Source organism: Sciurus vulgaris, assembly GCF_902686455.1.
Source record: "Sciurus vulgaris genome assembly, chromosome: 2".
Lineage (NCBI taxonomy): Eukaryota > Metazoa > Chordata > Mammalia > Rodentia > Sciuridae > Sciurus > Sciurus vulgaris.
The window spans coordinates 112,748,990-112,762,585 of record NC_136462.1 but is presented as its reverse complement, the minus strand read 5'-3'; the positions used below and the strand labels follow the sequence as shown (position 1 = coordinate 112,762,585).

The window sequence follows — 13,596 nt, the reverse complement described above, 5'->3', positions numbered from 1 at the left end:
GGGGAGTTTACACTCTCCATTTCAGAGGATCGGGGATGATTTAGCTATAAATAGACTATTAGAGATAGAGATACTATGGAAGATCTCTAGCCAGACTCCAGCTGGCGGTGCCTGGGGTGACCCTATGACAGTCCCCTTGACCCCTGTGTCACCACCCCAGGCATGGACAACGTGGAATACCAGTTTGCAGTGAACAATGACACCACCGAGCTACAGGTTCGGGACTTGGAACCCAACACAGATTATGAGTTCTACGTGGTGGCCTACTCCCAGCTGGGGGCCAGCCGCACCTCCACCCCAGCACTGGTCCACACGTTGGATGACGGTAGGGCCTCTGAACTTGCAGTGGGCAGCATGGGGTCCAGAGATCTCCCTGGGGCGGGTGGCTCCCCTTCTCTTGACTAGTGTTGCACGAAGGCACTTTTGCCTGCCTTGTGTCATCTTTTGTGCCCTCTAAGGGAGTGGGCAGGGTTTGTAAACTGGGGAAACAGAAGTCTACCAAATGAGAGTGACTTGCCAAGGTCAGTAGTACAGCTGGGACTTGAGCCCAGGACTTGTGATTCTCCATAACATACAATCCTTGTTCTGACACCCATGTGCCATCCAGGTGGGGTAAGGGCCAGTGGCATTAAGCCATTGAATTAGAACACTGTACCTTGTACCATTTTCTAGCTTCAGGGTGGGAAGAATGTCCCCTCATCCTCCAACTTAGGGCTTCCCTGAGAGGCTCCCTTTCCTCCCTCAGATCCTGGTCCTGGGCCTACTTCTGACTTGCTGTGTGACCTGGGCAAGTCTCTGACCGCTCCTGAGCCTCACCTCCCACGTCGGTGGAGCAGAGCTCATGCTGATGTTCTTCTGTCTCAGTCCCCAGTGCAGCACCCCAGCTCGCCCTGTCCAGCCCCAACCCCTCGGACATCAGGGTGGCGTGGCTGCCCCTGCCCCCCAACCTGAGCAATGGGCAGGTGGTGAAGTACAAGATAGAGTACGGTCTGGGAAAGGAAGGTGAGTAGCAGGCAGGGGCAGGGTGGTTGGAGTTATTCAGGTGAAGGGTCGATCAGGGGCTGGAGAGCTGAACTGAGAGGGGGAGCCTGGGAGGATGGAGCAAGGCAGTGGAGTGGGGAAAGCTGACCCTGGAAAAGAGCAGTGTAGGCTGGGGGTAGGGCCCGCAGGGATGAGAAGGGCAGGCAAAGAGGCTGCTCAAGGCAGAGGGAGGCCTGGGTTCTAGTCCTACCTTCTCTGCAACTGCAGTGTGTAGTCCAGCTGAGTCTCTGTTTCCTCATCTGTGAAAGGAGATGGGGAACTAGGTAATCCTAGGAGCCCTTCTGGCTCCAAAAGCAGATTAGAGATGAGCAGGTTAGGTAGAGGGTCTGCTCTTGGGGCTGAGAGAAATGGATATGGAGAGGGCGTGTTAGGGCAGATAGAGGTCATCTAGGTAAGGGGCTCTGAAGGAGTGGAGTTAGGAGAAGGAAAGTGATTGGAAGGCCAGGCTAAGGCAAGGAGGGAGGCAAGGGTAATCCTCAGGGCTCTAGAAGCCAGATGGCGGTTGATGGCCTTCCGGGTCAGCCCTGTGCCTGCCTTCTGGTGTGTGTTGGGCTGTCAGTGGGGATGGGTGAGAGCATGCCTGGTTCTCTGCATGCTTTGCTGTGGCTGATGGACTATACCAGCAAGAGCTGGAGGCTCAGGAGTGGGTTCTGGAGCCGTGGAGTCTGTCCAGGCACTGAGGAACCAGGATCTGAAGTAGAAGAGTCAGTATAGGGAACTTAGAAGTCACGGTCCCCAGGTAACACCCAGCAGCCCATCTTTCCTGTCCCAGCAGATCAGATTTTCTCCACTGAGGTACCAGGGAATGAGACGCAGCTTATGCTAAACTCCCTTCAGCCGAACAAGGTGTACCGAGTGAGGGTGTCAGCGGGCACTGGGGCTGGCTTCGGGGCCCCCTCGCCATGGATGCAGCACAGGACACCCAGCGTGCACAACCAGAGCCATGGTATGGGGTTGGAGGGGACAGGACAGTGGGTGTGATGATGTGGGTGTATATGTGCCCTTGGGCCCCAGAACCCCACCACCCCATCAATCAGAGGCTTTCTGTGACTCACCCTGCTTGACGGGTAAGGGAAGCCAGGATGTAGTGGTGAAGGGCTGCGCCCAGGTGTCCTTTCTGTCCACCCTGTGACCTTGGGCAAACCTTCATTTACTGCCGAGACATGACACATGGATTAATAATGTATTATAAATGAAGTGCTTAGACCCTCAGAAGAACCCCTGAGGTGGCAGCTGCTTCAGCGATCATGGTTGTTTTCCTGGGAAGACCCAATAGTAGAGTGATTACATGCAGACAAGACCTGGCATACACACCGCCTGACACTGGGCAAGTTACTTGTCTTCTCCTAGCTTCAGTTTTCCTGTCTGTAAAATGGAGATGATAGTGTTTTACTAAGCTGGGGCTGAGACTGGGTAGTACAGTGCTTTGCCTAGTGTGCACAAGTACTGGTTTCAATCCCCAGTGCTTTAAAAAAAAAGGGGGGGGGGCTTTTTATTTTACAAGATTATAAGAATAAAATTAAAATACACATACAAAGTGCTTCAAACAGTGTCTGACACATAGTAATCCCCCACTTTGGGGTTCCAGGTGGGGCTCCCCACTCTGTTGTCTCCAATCCTCCTTCCTGGCTTCACTAGCCCCTGCCTGCATTTGCTCCCTCCGGAAACTTACAAAGTCTCCTCTGTGCCAGGGACTGTCCAGAGGCGCCCCTTGCTGCCCCCTTGCAAGTGCTCAGGAGACAGCCCTGCATTCCCAGCACACTGCTTGAGTGCAGGTGCCCTGGGGCCAAGGCTGAGTGGCGCCTCTTTGGGGAGACACTGGCAATCCCGTCTTCCCGCCTCTTCCCTGGCCTCCTCCCTGTCTTCTATCCTGTCTCCTCTGCATTCCTCATTTTTTTCCCATCCCACTCCTCTGTCCCCAGTCCCTTTTGCCCCTGCAGAGTTGAAGGTCCGGGCAAAGATGGAGTCACTGGTCGTGTCATGGCAGCCGCCCCCTCATCCCACCCAGATTTCTGGCTATAAACTGTACTGGCGGGAAGTGGGGACTGAGGAGGAAGCCGATGGTGATCGCTCCCCAGGGGCTCGCGGAGACCAGGCTTGGGATGTGGGGCCTGTCAGGCTCAAGAAGAAAGTGAAGCAGTATGAGCTGACCCAGCTAGGTGAGGAGCTTGGGGAGGGGAAGCCAGGGACACGGCTGCATTAGGGGCCAGACATGCTGGGTGGAGGAGGGGAGAGAGGCTGCAGAGTCCCTCCAGCCAGCGAGTGATCCCTGTGACCTTCCCCAGTCCCTGGCCAGCTGTACGAGGTGAAACTCGTGGCCTTCAACAAACATGAGGACGGCTACGCTGCAGTGTGGAAAGGCAAGACAGAGAAGGCGCCCATGCCAGGTGAGGGCACCAGGGAGGAGGGGGCCGTGGCAGTGGAGAGGCCCTGGGGGCCGCTGGCTCGCCCTCTCCTCTGGGCCAGTCTGACGGGAAGGCAGGGTGGTAGCATCAGCTCACTCTGAAACCCATCCTCCTAGGTAGGGGTCCTCTTCCAGGCCAGGCTGGAGGGAGCCCCGTCTGTGTGCTGCCTTTCAGGCTTGCTGCCTCTTTTTCAATATTGGTAAGCAGTGCTTGTTTGGAAAGTGTGAACAGAGAGAAACCCCGTGGCACTCAGTGACTCCTGACCCCAGGTTTGACCTTTCAAACACATCCGCCTACATCACACCATCTATCTGATCATCCCTCCACTCCCAGCAAGGAGAGGGTCCTGTGTGGTCTACAGGAAAGCCGAGGTTCAGAGAGGTAGACTTGTCCCAGGTCACACACAGCTGAGATCAGACAGACTCCTGGCTCCCAGATGGGTCTTTCTGCTGTGGTGCACCATTCAGTAGCCCTTGGTTGACTGTCACAGCATTCCCTCACCCCTGACTTCCAGGCTGATTTTCAGTCATGTGGTAGAGCAGGAAAAGTGCTCAAGAGAAGCCAAGAAACCTGGGTTCTAATTCCAGTTTGTTCGTTTATTTATTCAGCAAATATTTTACTGAGTATCTACTACGGTCCAGCTCTGTTCTGGGAATTTAGTGATGATCAACACAAATAAGGTACCTGCTCTCATGGAGTTTATTCTATTTTATATTATACAGTAAACACTTATCATCCAATAGTACATATCGTGTACCGGTCACTTTACTATCTGCTTTACAAATATTAACGAATTGAGTCCTCATAACAACCCCATGAGATAGGTACTATCATCAGATCCACTTACAGAATAGGGAATGGAGGCACAGAGCGATTAAGTAACTTCTCCAAGGTCACACAGCCAATAAGTGGCAGAGCTGGAATTTGAACCAAGGCGGCCTGGCTCTTGAGTCTGTGCTCTTCTTAAGCCTTGACATTCTGTCTCTCTATGTATATATTACATTCTTAGGTCCTAGTGCTCCATAGTCTGTTGTGTGTGTGACCTTGGCAAAAATCACTTTGATTCTTGGGAGTCTCAATTTTGTTATCTGTGAAGTAAGACAAGTGCCACCCAACCCACAGGATCAAAAGAGAGGGCCCAAGAGCGAGCTTCAGGGACTGTAACCACTGCACAAATTTAAGGATGAGTGTCCTCCCTCCCTTTCCCACACTCTGATTTTCCCCTTCTAGATCTACCTATTCAGAGGGGACCTCCCTTGCCCCCCGCCCACGTCCATGCAGAATCCAACAGCTCCACGTCCATCTGGCTCCGGTGGAAAAAGCCAGACTTCACCACAGTCAAGATTGTCAACTACACTGTGCGCTTCAGCCCCTGGGGGCTCAGGAATGCCTCTTTGGTCACCTATTACACCAGGTGGGGAAGAAGGGCTGTGGAGGGCAGAGAGGCAGGTGTGGGGGCAGCAGGGGTGGGGAGAGGGACCCTGGGGTTCTGAGACATTTCACCTGTCCTGCGGCGGGCTGAGGGCCTTCTGGGGCCCACTGTCTTGCCTGCAGACCAGAAGGGGATGGATGAGAAAGGAGGGCCTCTCTGGCCCATCCCCTCAGGACAGAGCATTATTCTTGACCTTTGGAGAACAGTGCAGGATCCTCTTGCTCCTCCAGCCTCAGAGGGCTCCCTGTCTGTAGGGGAGAAAGCCCTGCCCCTGTCCTCAGAGGCCCCCACCCTCCAATGGGAGGCAGCTTGAGGAGCTGCTCCTTTGACAAACACTGCATTAAAAGCAACTGATGTGTACAATTGCCAGTAAGGCAGAATTAAGCCTAGATAAAGAAATGGTTCCTGGGGTAGAGAATACCTTGGATTAATTCAGGAAGGCTTCCTAGAGAGGGGGGTCTGGCTTGGAGATTAGAGGTGGGGCAGCATACACCCCCACCCCTCTGTAGGTCCTCTGGGTTGTGTTTGTGGCCCCAGGCCAGGGCAGCTCCCTCTCCAGATCAGGGCCTAGGGCTGGGAGTCTGGGCCAGGGGCAGACAGGGGCAAGGCCTGCTGGCAGTGCACCTAGAGCACTAGCCAGCTCCTGCCCCGGCAGTTCTGGAGAAGACATCCTCATCGGCGGGCTGAAGCCATTCACCAAGTACGAGTTCGCAGTACAGTCCCACGGAGTGGACGTGGACGGGCCTTTTGGCTCTGTGGTGGAGCGTTCCACCCTGCCTGACCGTGAGTGGCCCCGGCTCCCTTGCCACCAGTCCCCCTGCTGCCTCGCTCTTTGCTCCCATGACCCTCTTTTTTGAAGCATCTCTCAGAACCTCAAGGTCTGGGCAGAGCTGAGTGCCATTTCCAGAAATTCCCCAACTAGAGACCAGACCTCATCTTGGCTGTGTGGCCTGTTCCATGAAGGAGGAAGAGGCAGGCATGTTATCCCCTGACTCCCAGCTGTCCCCACAGCTGGGGCTTCCAGTGAGCCTGGCTCTCCCCCTCCGTCCTCTGTGCTCCAGGGCCCTCGACACCACCATCTGACCTGCGCCTGAGCCCTCTGACGCCATCCACGGTTCGACTGCACTGGTGCCCCCCAACAGAACCCAATGGCGAGATCGTGGAATATCTGATCCTATACAGCAACAACCACAGCCAGCCCGAGCACCAGTGGACACTGCTCACCACGGAGGGTGAGGGTCCCCCAAGCCTCCCCCCACCGCCAGTGGCTGGGCTCCAAGGCAGGCAGCTCTGAGGCTGTTTTGGGGCTTCAGGGAGGAACAGGGAGCTGCTGCTGCTCCTGCTCCGTTTCCCTGCTCAGCCTGCACCCCACCCACGCTGCTCTCCCTCTTCCCCCACCTCAGGAAACATCTTCAGTGCTGAGGTGCATGGCCTGGAGAGCGACACCAGGTACTTTTTCAAGATGGGGGCACGCACAGAGGTGGGGCCTGGGCCCTTCTCCCGCCTGCAGGATGTAATCACTCTCCAGGAGAAGTTCTCAGGTAGGAGGGCAGGGAGGAAGGAGGACTACCTACCCTGGGCAGCCAGGGTCCCCAGCAGCCCTGGAGTAGCCTTCCAAGCCCCTGCCTCTGGGTACAGCTACTCAGCTTTCATTTTGGACAGCTGCCCTGCTGGTTTGTTGGGAGCAGGGTGAACTGGAAGGGAGAAAGTGGTCAGGGGATGACTTGATTGAGAGGCCAGCTTCATAAGGGACTGGTGTGGCTTAGAGACTGGTTTCTTGGAGAGATTGCTTTGATTGGTGGATTGGCTTGGCCAGGTGATAAGCTTTATGGGATGAAGGCGGGTGGGGCTGGCTACATGACTTGGAGGACTCACTGTAAAATGAAAACCCAGGGCCTTTCATTTCAAAAATTAAGAATTTTAAGATGATGACAACACGTGGGCCTAGGGCAACTACACACCATGAAGCAATACCTGGTGGGCAGGCAGGAGGTGCATTGTGCTAAAAGGCCAGTTTGATGTGGACAGACCACAGCTTGTGGATCTGTGGGGTAGGACCACCAGTGGGTGGGTGGTGGTCCTTGTGAGGGCACAGGGCCCACCTCTCTTTACATAAGAGGATTGCAGGCTGCCAAAGGCGGAGGCCAGTGGTCTCCTGTGGAAGCTCAAGTCACCCTGATCTGTGAGCCCTCTGCCTTTCTCCTGTACTTGACCATCTCTGTCCCGTCTCTGCCTTGCCAGACACCTTGGACGTGCACTCAGTCACAGGCATCATCGTGGGTGTCTGCCTAGGCCTCCTCTGCCTCCTGGCTTGCATGTGTGCTGGCCTGCGACGTGGCCCCCACAGGTGGGCAAGGGCACCTGTCGGACCAAAGACAGATTTCCAGAAAGGGCTGCAGAATGGGCAAACTGGGAAAGTCACCAGGATCCCCATTAAAGTTAGGACTGGGGGTGGAGGGGCTGAGGGGCAAACTTGGTGGTAGAATACTTGCCTAGCATGCATATGTGAGGCCATGTTTGATCCTCAGCATTGCAAAAATAAAATAATGTTAAATTAAATAGGACTCTGGGATGAAGGGATGGGGGGGTGATATTCTCATGAGAATGGGGGTGGTCTTAGGGGAACTCCCAGTCTGTGCCCCTTGGCAAGGAGAGACCAAATCACCTTGCTTACACTTCCTCAAGCTGCCAGCATCTTGAGGTGACAGGGGGTGCGCCCTATGCATTCAGCCCTTCCTCCTATTAGGGGGTGAGGGGACAGGACACTTGCCATGTTGGACTGTTTTGACAGTAGTTGTTCCCTATTCATTGTGTAGACTGGAAAACAAGTCCCAGAGGTAGGCAGGAACCTGGCCCAAGACATGGCTGGACTGGATGCCAGTCCCAGCCCACTCCCCAGTCTGACCACTGGGCCTTGTTTCCCATCTTGTCTGACAGGGAAGCCCTCCCAGGCCTGTCCTCCACGGCCACAGCTGGGAACCCAGCACTATACTCTAGAGCCCGCCTCGGCCCTCCTAATCTCCCTGCTGCCCATGAGTTGGAGTCCCTTGTGCACCCCCAGCCCCAGGACTGGTCCCCGCCGCCCTCAGACATGGAGGACAAGGCTGAAGTGCACAGCCTTATGGGTGGCAGCATTTCGGACTGCCGGGGTCACTCCAAGAGAAAGGTGAGCCTGAAGTCTATAGTTTTCATTAGTCCCCTCCTCCTGCCCATTTTCATATAGGACACCAGAGGGCGCCAGAGTACAACGTGTAACTGTGAGTGTCCCCCGGCCTGTGCCCCCACCCCACACCCAACACCACACATACCCAGTTGCAAAAGAGGAGCATTCTCCCTTCTCCTTGAAGGATTGGCAGGGTCAGGAAGCAGTGGGCCTCTATTCTCTGTATAATAGGCTGGCCTGCTTATCAAGGGGAAGCCCCCCCCCCATGGGTGTTTGCAGGTGATGAACTGGCCAGAACCCCCAGATCCCTCCTCATCCCCAGAGCTGGGGAGCCTTAATAAGACCCAGGAGGGAGAGAAGAGGCTGGTCAGCTTGGCTGTGGCCAAGTGGGACTGGAACCAGGATAAGGACAGACCCCTGAAAGGTAGGGCTTTCCGGTGCTGGCAGTGGTCGCTCATCTCAGCTGCTGACCAGCCAGTCCTTCCCTCACTCTCTCCCTGCCAGGCTGGTGTTAGGCTGTCTACAGAAGAGCCAAGTCCCCAGATTCTCCCACTCCCTCACAGCCTTCCTGTGCTCCTCCCCTGGCCTCGGGAAGGGACTTTAGCAGAGACCTGTGGGCAGAGATAGAAGGTGGCCAAGACTCTGGACCCTGCTTCCCCATGGTCCTCTCTACTTCCCTCCTTTGTGCTTCCCTCTCCCAGCCAATCCCCATCGTACTCCTCAGTGTCCCCTTCTTTCTCCTGTGCAGATCTCCTGGGCTCAGCCAGGTGGGCCAAGCTGGGCAGGTTCCTGGGCAAGCTGTGAGCTGCCCCAGGTGGGCCCCAGGCCTGCTCTGACCCAAGCCCTGCTGCCCCCTGCTGGAACTGGACAGACGCTATTGCTGCAGGCTCTGGTGTATGATGCTATAAAGGTCAGTGTCCTGGGAGTAAGGGGAGAAAAGGGAGAAACTGTCCTTTCCTAATGCTATGCAGAGGAAATAGTGAACTCTCTGGAGACCTTGGAGTGATAATTTTCCTGGAGGTAGAAATCTAGTCAGGAGACCCTTGGAGCCTCCAAAGACTGAATGGGTGACAGGCCAATTTGGGGGAACCTACATTTCACCTGGGTTGAGGACAGTCCCTCCTCTACCCAGACCTAAGTGGGCCACAGCCGAATTACTGTGGATCTGAGGGTGGACCTGGCCCTATGCATTCAGCCCTTCCTCCTATTAGTGAAGGCCCCGAGTCTGGTACTTCTGGAATTCCTGGACAAGGGAAAATGGATAACATTCCATTTCACCCTGGGTCTGATCATCATCTCGGTGGGGCAGTTCCTGTGTTTCCTCTTCCACCTCTCATGTGATACACACCCGAGGGAGGCTCAGTCTCTGTCCATCCCACATATGTTGCTCTTTTTTCTGATGATCATTCTCAGTGATGGTCCCTGGTCTTTGTGTTTTCTGCTCTAACCAGGGTAATGGGAGGAAGAAGCCACCCCCAGCCTGCGGGAACCAGGTGGAGGCCGAGGTCATTGTCCACTCTGACTTCAGTGCATCCAAAGGGAGCCCTGACCTCCCTCTCCAAGACCTGGAGCCTCAGGACTCTCTGCCTGCAGAGGCTCGTGGCCTCACCTCTGGTGTCGTGGATCTCAGGCCCCAGGTGGACTGGCTAGACAAGGAGCTGGGAGGGTGTGAGCAGGCAGCCACTGGACCAGACAGACTGACCTGCTTGCCAGAGGCAGCCAGTGCCCCCTGCCCCTATCCGGACCTCCAGCCTAGTGAGGCTCCAGAGGAGGCCTCTGGGAACAGCTGCCAGCCCAAAGCCCCCTGCTCTCCAGGAGCCAGCCCAGGAGCCAGCCCAGGAGCCAGCCCAGGAGCCAGCCCAGGCCTGCCCAGGGTCCCCGTCTCCTCCTCTGCTTAGCTCTCCTAAGGTGCAATCTGAGCAGGCTGGTATGGCTCATGGTATGTGACGTGCATGGCCATGCACATACACATGTGTACCTGCAGATATCATCAAGCCCTTTGGAGCCTCCTAGGATGCTTTGGCTAGGGGGAGAGGAAGAATTGGATCATTCGCTCCCCCCATACTCTTTGTGACACATATGTGATACGTGAGAGACATGTGAGACACAGCTACATGTGATGTGCACGTGTGAAGCCATATGTGTGTGTACTGGTTGATGAGCTGGGAAACCTTGGCCACCACTTGGTGCCTATGGGCTAATCCATCCTCCAGGTCAGGACAGTGTCCCAGAGGGGTCAGTCCCCAGCCTTGTGGGCTCCCACCTCTGTCACCCAGCCTTTTATTACACACTCTGCGAGTGTCTCCAATGCCTGTCTGACAAAGACGGCCCCAGCCCACTCTCCTGTCCGGCTGGGCTGAGTGCAGTAGGCTCTGAATGCCTGACATTTTAGCCACTCCACCTTCACCTACCATAACCCCATGACCCAAATTCAGAGGGTGACCTTGGCTCCCCTCAGAGCAACTCTGTGTCTGATTTTGTAATTTGGGAAGTGCCTGGCTTTGGAAACCTGCTTTCTTCCCCCCTTTCCTCCTTTCTTCCCCTTCACTGCTGCAGTGGTCTGTCTCCCAGTCAGCTTGCTCTTTGGGTTCCGGTTCTGGTGTCCTCTTCCCAGAGGGTCTTTCTTTCCTCTCTCCTGTTTCCCCTTCTCATCTCTCTTATGCCTCATGTCTCTCCATACTGTGCCATCCAGTTCTGCCTGGCTTCAACCTCTACCCTTCCCTAACAACATGGCTACCTCATGTCTGCTTCAAGGCCACAGCGTGACTCCTATGTCAGCCACATTCCCCCAACACCTGCCTCCCTTACCCCCCACCCCCTGCTTGGTGCCTCCTCCATGGGCCCCCTCCCCAGGCAGATCACCGGCTCCCAGGGCAGGTTTGGAGAAGACCTAGCTCTACTTCCTCTTTCTCCTTGGGACTGGGATGGGAGGGTTCTCCGTAGAGCTGATGAATCCAAGTCACACAGGGGAAGTTTTGAGACAGAAAGGAACCCAGAGGCTTGGAATAAAAGGACTTCCTCCCTTCTGTGCGGGATGGAGGTGGATTCTGACCTTTCTTCCTTACAGAAGCTGAAAGGGGAGAGGGGCACTGGAGTCAGGGGCTGACAGCCCAGCAGCTCCCACCTGGCCCCCAGCACACTGAACTTGACTGGATCTAGGGTAGCGAGACTGGAGTCTCTTCATAGGAAAAGCAGGGTTGGCTCATTTTGTTTTGTTTTTTCTTTAAATTGAATCTTGAAATCATTTTCTGTTGACCTGCTGCACAGGGACAGGCTTGACTTCTGTTTCCTGAGCAGTGAAAACGATGTCATTTATTTGATTTTTTTCGCCTCAGCCCTCACATTAGCATAGATGTGGAGTCTCTTGCTCCCTAACTGTATCCTTTTAACTGATATGCACATCAAGAGTTAACTCTGGCTTCTGGGCCAAATTAGAAATAAGCAGTCTATCTTTCTTTTCTTTCTTCTTCTTCTTCTTCTTCTTCTTTTTTTTTTTTTTTAACATGAAATGTCTCTCAGCGGAGTTGCAGCCTCCTCAGCCCCTGAATGCATCTGTGTTTATTACACTCGGGTGTCACTCACGGTTGACATCCTCACCTACATTTCCTCCTCCTCCCCTCCTTCAGCCAGCCTATGATAACACTAAAGATTATTAATGTCGGTTTTGTATCTCGTTAAAGACAGAATTGTCACTTATACTATTTCTGTAGCATTCAGCTTTGCTGTAGCCAACGCCACTGTGTCTGTTTCATCATTGCTGTGAAGGTCAAAAGCCTCATTTTATTTTCCTGGTTTGATTTTTCTTTTTTAAGAAAAAACTGCCCTGAATTAAATGGCTGTTTTAACAGTAGGCTCTTAGCATTACACCACATAGTCATTTTTCATGTTCTTGTTTAACAGGCACTGAGGTTCTGGTTTAAATTAAATAGCTGCAAATGAGACAATTTATAACCCATTAGGTTGGGTGGAAAATTGTTTCTCAAAAGCAAATAAGTAATAAATCTGGTATCTGCCTATAACTCACAGTTGATAAGAAAGTGGCCATTACTCACTTGCATTATATATGATTTGGGCTCTGGGTAATTTGGAAGTGTTAGGTTTGTGTCTTTGTAGCAGTATTTTTATTAGAAAAGAGTCTATTGGCCTTTTACAGGGTATTAATCCCTTTGTCACCTACCATTGATGCCTTAAGTTTTTTGAGTTTCATTTAAAAATCTTCCTTTTCTTGATGTATGACAAGTGTAATCGGTACTTGCTCATTTATTTGTCTGTATGTAGTTTATGATATATTATTTAATTATTTTTCCAGCATTTTTTTCTCTTTACAAATATGATATTCTTTAGTGTTAAGCTAAGGCATTGATCATGTATCTACCCCCATAATGATTTAATAAACTATTTTCCAGACATATGTTATTCTTTATGGAACTAATGATTCAAATTCTCTCAGCTTTTCTACCCTAGGGAGTTCATTTCCTACCAGGATGGGAAATGGTGGCTTTTGAGGGTAGAGAGAAGATGATCACAAGAAAGAACTAACCCATCTCCTCCCCTCAGTAGGCACTTAAGAAAAAGACAAGTTTAGGAAAAGGGACTGGGGGTGTAGCTGTGGTAGAGCACTTGCCTGTCATGAGCATTCAAAAGGCCTGGTGTTCAGTACCCCTCCCCACAAAAAGAAACCATGAGGGAAGATGCAGACTCTCTCTGGGGATCTCTCTGCATCTGTACTTTCCTAAACTTTCTTAGGTACAAGGAAAGAGCTGTGCCATTCTTTATATCTGGTCACCAAAATTACTCATGCCTGCACATTCATACACATGGGCACTATGTCTACGAGCTGATTCCCACATGCATACTCACCTTCACAAACACCCTGGCATCCATTAACTCAAGTGCATATGCAATCTTATAGAACTCACACTCACACCCCACGCACATCTCAGGATCATAGCTGGCAGCTTCTCCAGGCTCTGTAAAGAGCCAGGTATGGGTTTTTCTAATGGAAGAAACCAAGAGCCAGAGACTGCCCGGACCTGGACCACCCCCAAAGTGGCGGGTGGGCCAGACCCAGAGTTAATTGACAGATCATACAGAGAGATACTGCACATTTTGCATTCAGTAGAATAGCCATTATTTGCATATCACTCCCAGACCAAGCGTTGTGATAAAGAAGAATTAAACACTTGTCAAGATGAATTTAAAATGACAACAATTCAGGACACCAATTTGACCTCTCAGAGCCTAGGACATGTCAAGAAGGGGTTGTTGAGGATTCAAGCCCTGCGGGGGAGTAGTTCCAAGACTTTAGGCCTGGGAGGTCCCTCTTTCCCTACCTTTCCTATGGCCAGTAGAGGCCTCACTTGCCATTTCTCACAATGAAATCCATTTGGGGCTATGACACACTGGGTCCCTGACCTTGAATTTCCCCATTGCCTCCTACTGCTCACATGCCTTGAGTCCTGTTTCTCAGGCTCATCTTCCAGTTTCTATTGCAGAGTGAGGAGTCCCTGGGCTGTGCAAACCCTCTCCTTAGTAGATTTGTCCATCTAGAGGTA

At 52.9% G+C, this 13,596-nt stretch overlaps 1 protein-coding gene across 1 annotated transcript in view; it reads left to right on the top strand.

Moving 5' to 3' along the window:
- IGDCC4 (immunoglobulin superfamily DCC subclass member 4) overlaps positions 1–12,450 on the top strand; it is a 35,129-nt gene extending 22,679 nt beyond the window's left edge. The window contains exons 8-20 of the mRNA XM_079125635.1: positions 161–325; positions 865–1,002; positions 1,814–1,987; positions 2,964–3,200; positions 3,327–3,428; positions 4,677–4,860; positions 5,534–5,661; positions 5,940–6,110; positions 6,282–6,419; positions 7,120–7,225; positions 7,816–8,044; positions 8,790–8,951; positions 9,493–12,450. Of these exons, the coding sequence (XP_078981761.1) occupies positions 161–325; positions 865–1,002; positions 1,814–1,987; positions 2,964–3,200; positions 3,327–3,428; positions 4,677–4,860; positions 5,534–5,661; positions 5,940–6,110; positions 6,282–6,419; positions 7,120–7,225; positions 7,816–8,044; positions 8,790–8,951; positions 9,493–9,939 (2,381 nt within the window). The 3' untranslated portion in view covers positions 9,940–12,450. The remainder of the gene's footprint in view (positions 1–160; positions 326–864; positions 1,003–1,813; positions 1,988–2,963; positions 3,201–3,326; positions 3,429–4,676; positions 4,861–5,533; positions 5,662–5,939; positions 6,111–6,281; positions 6,420–7,119; positions 7,226–7,815; positions 8,045–8,789; positions 8,952–9,492) is intronic.
- Positions 12,451–13,596: the final 1,146 nt, after the last annotated feature.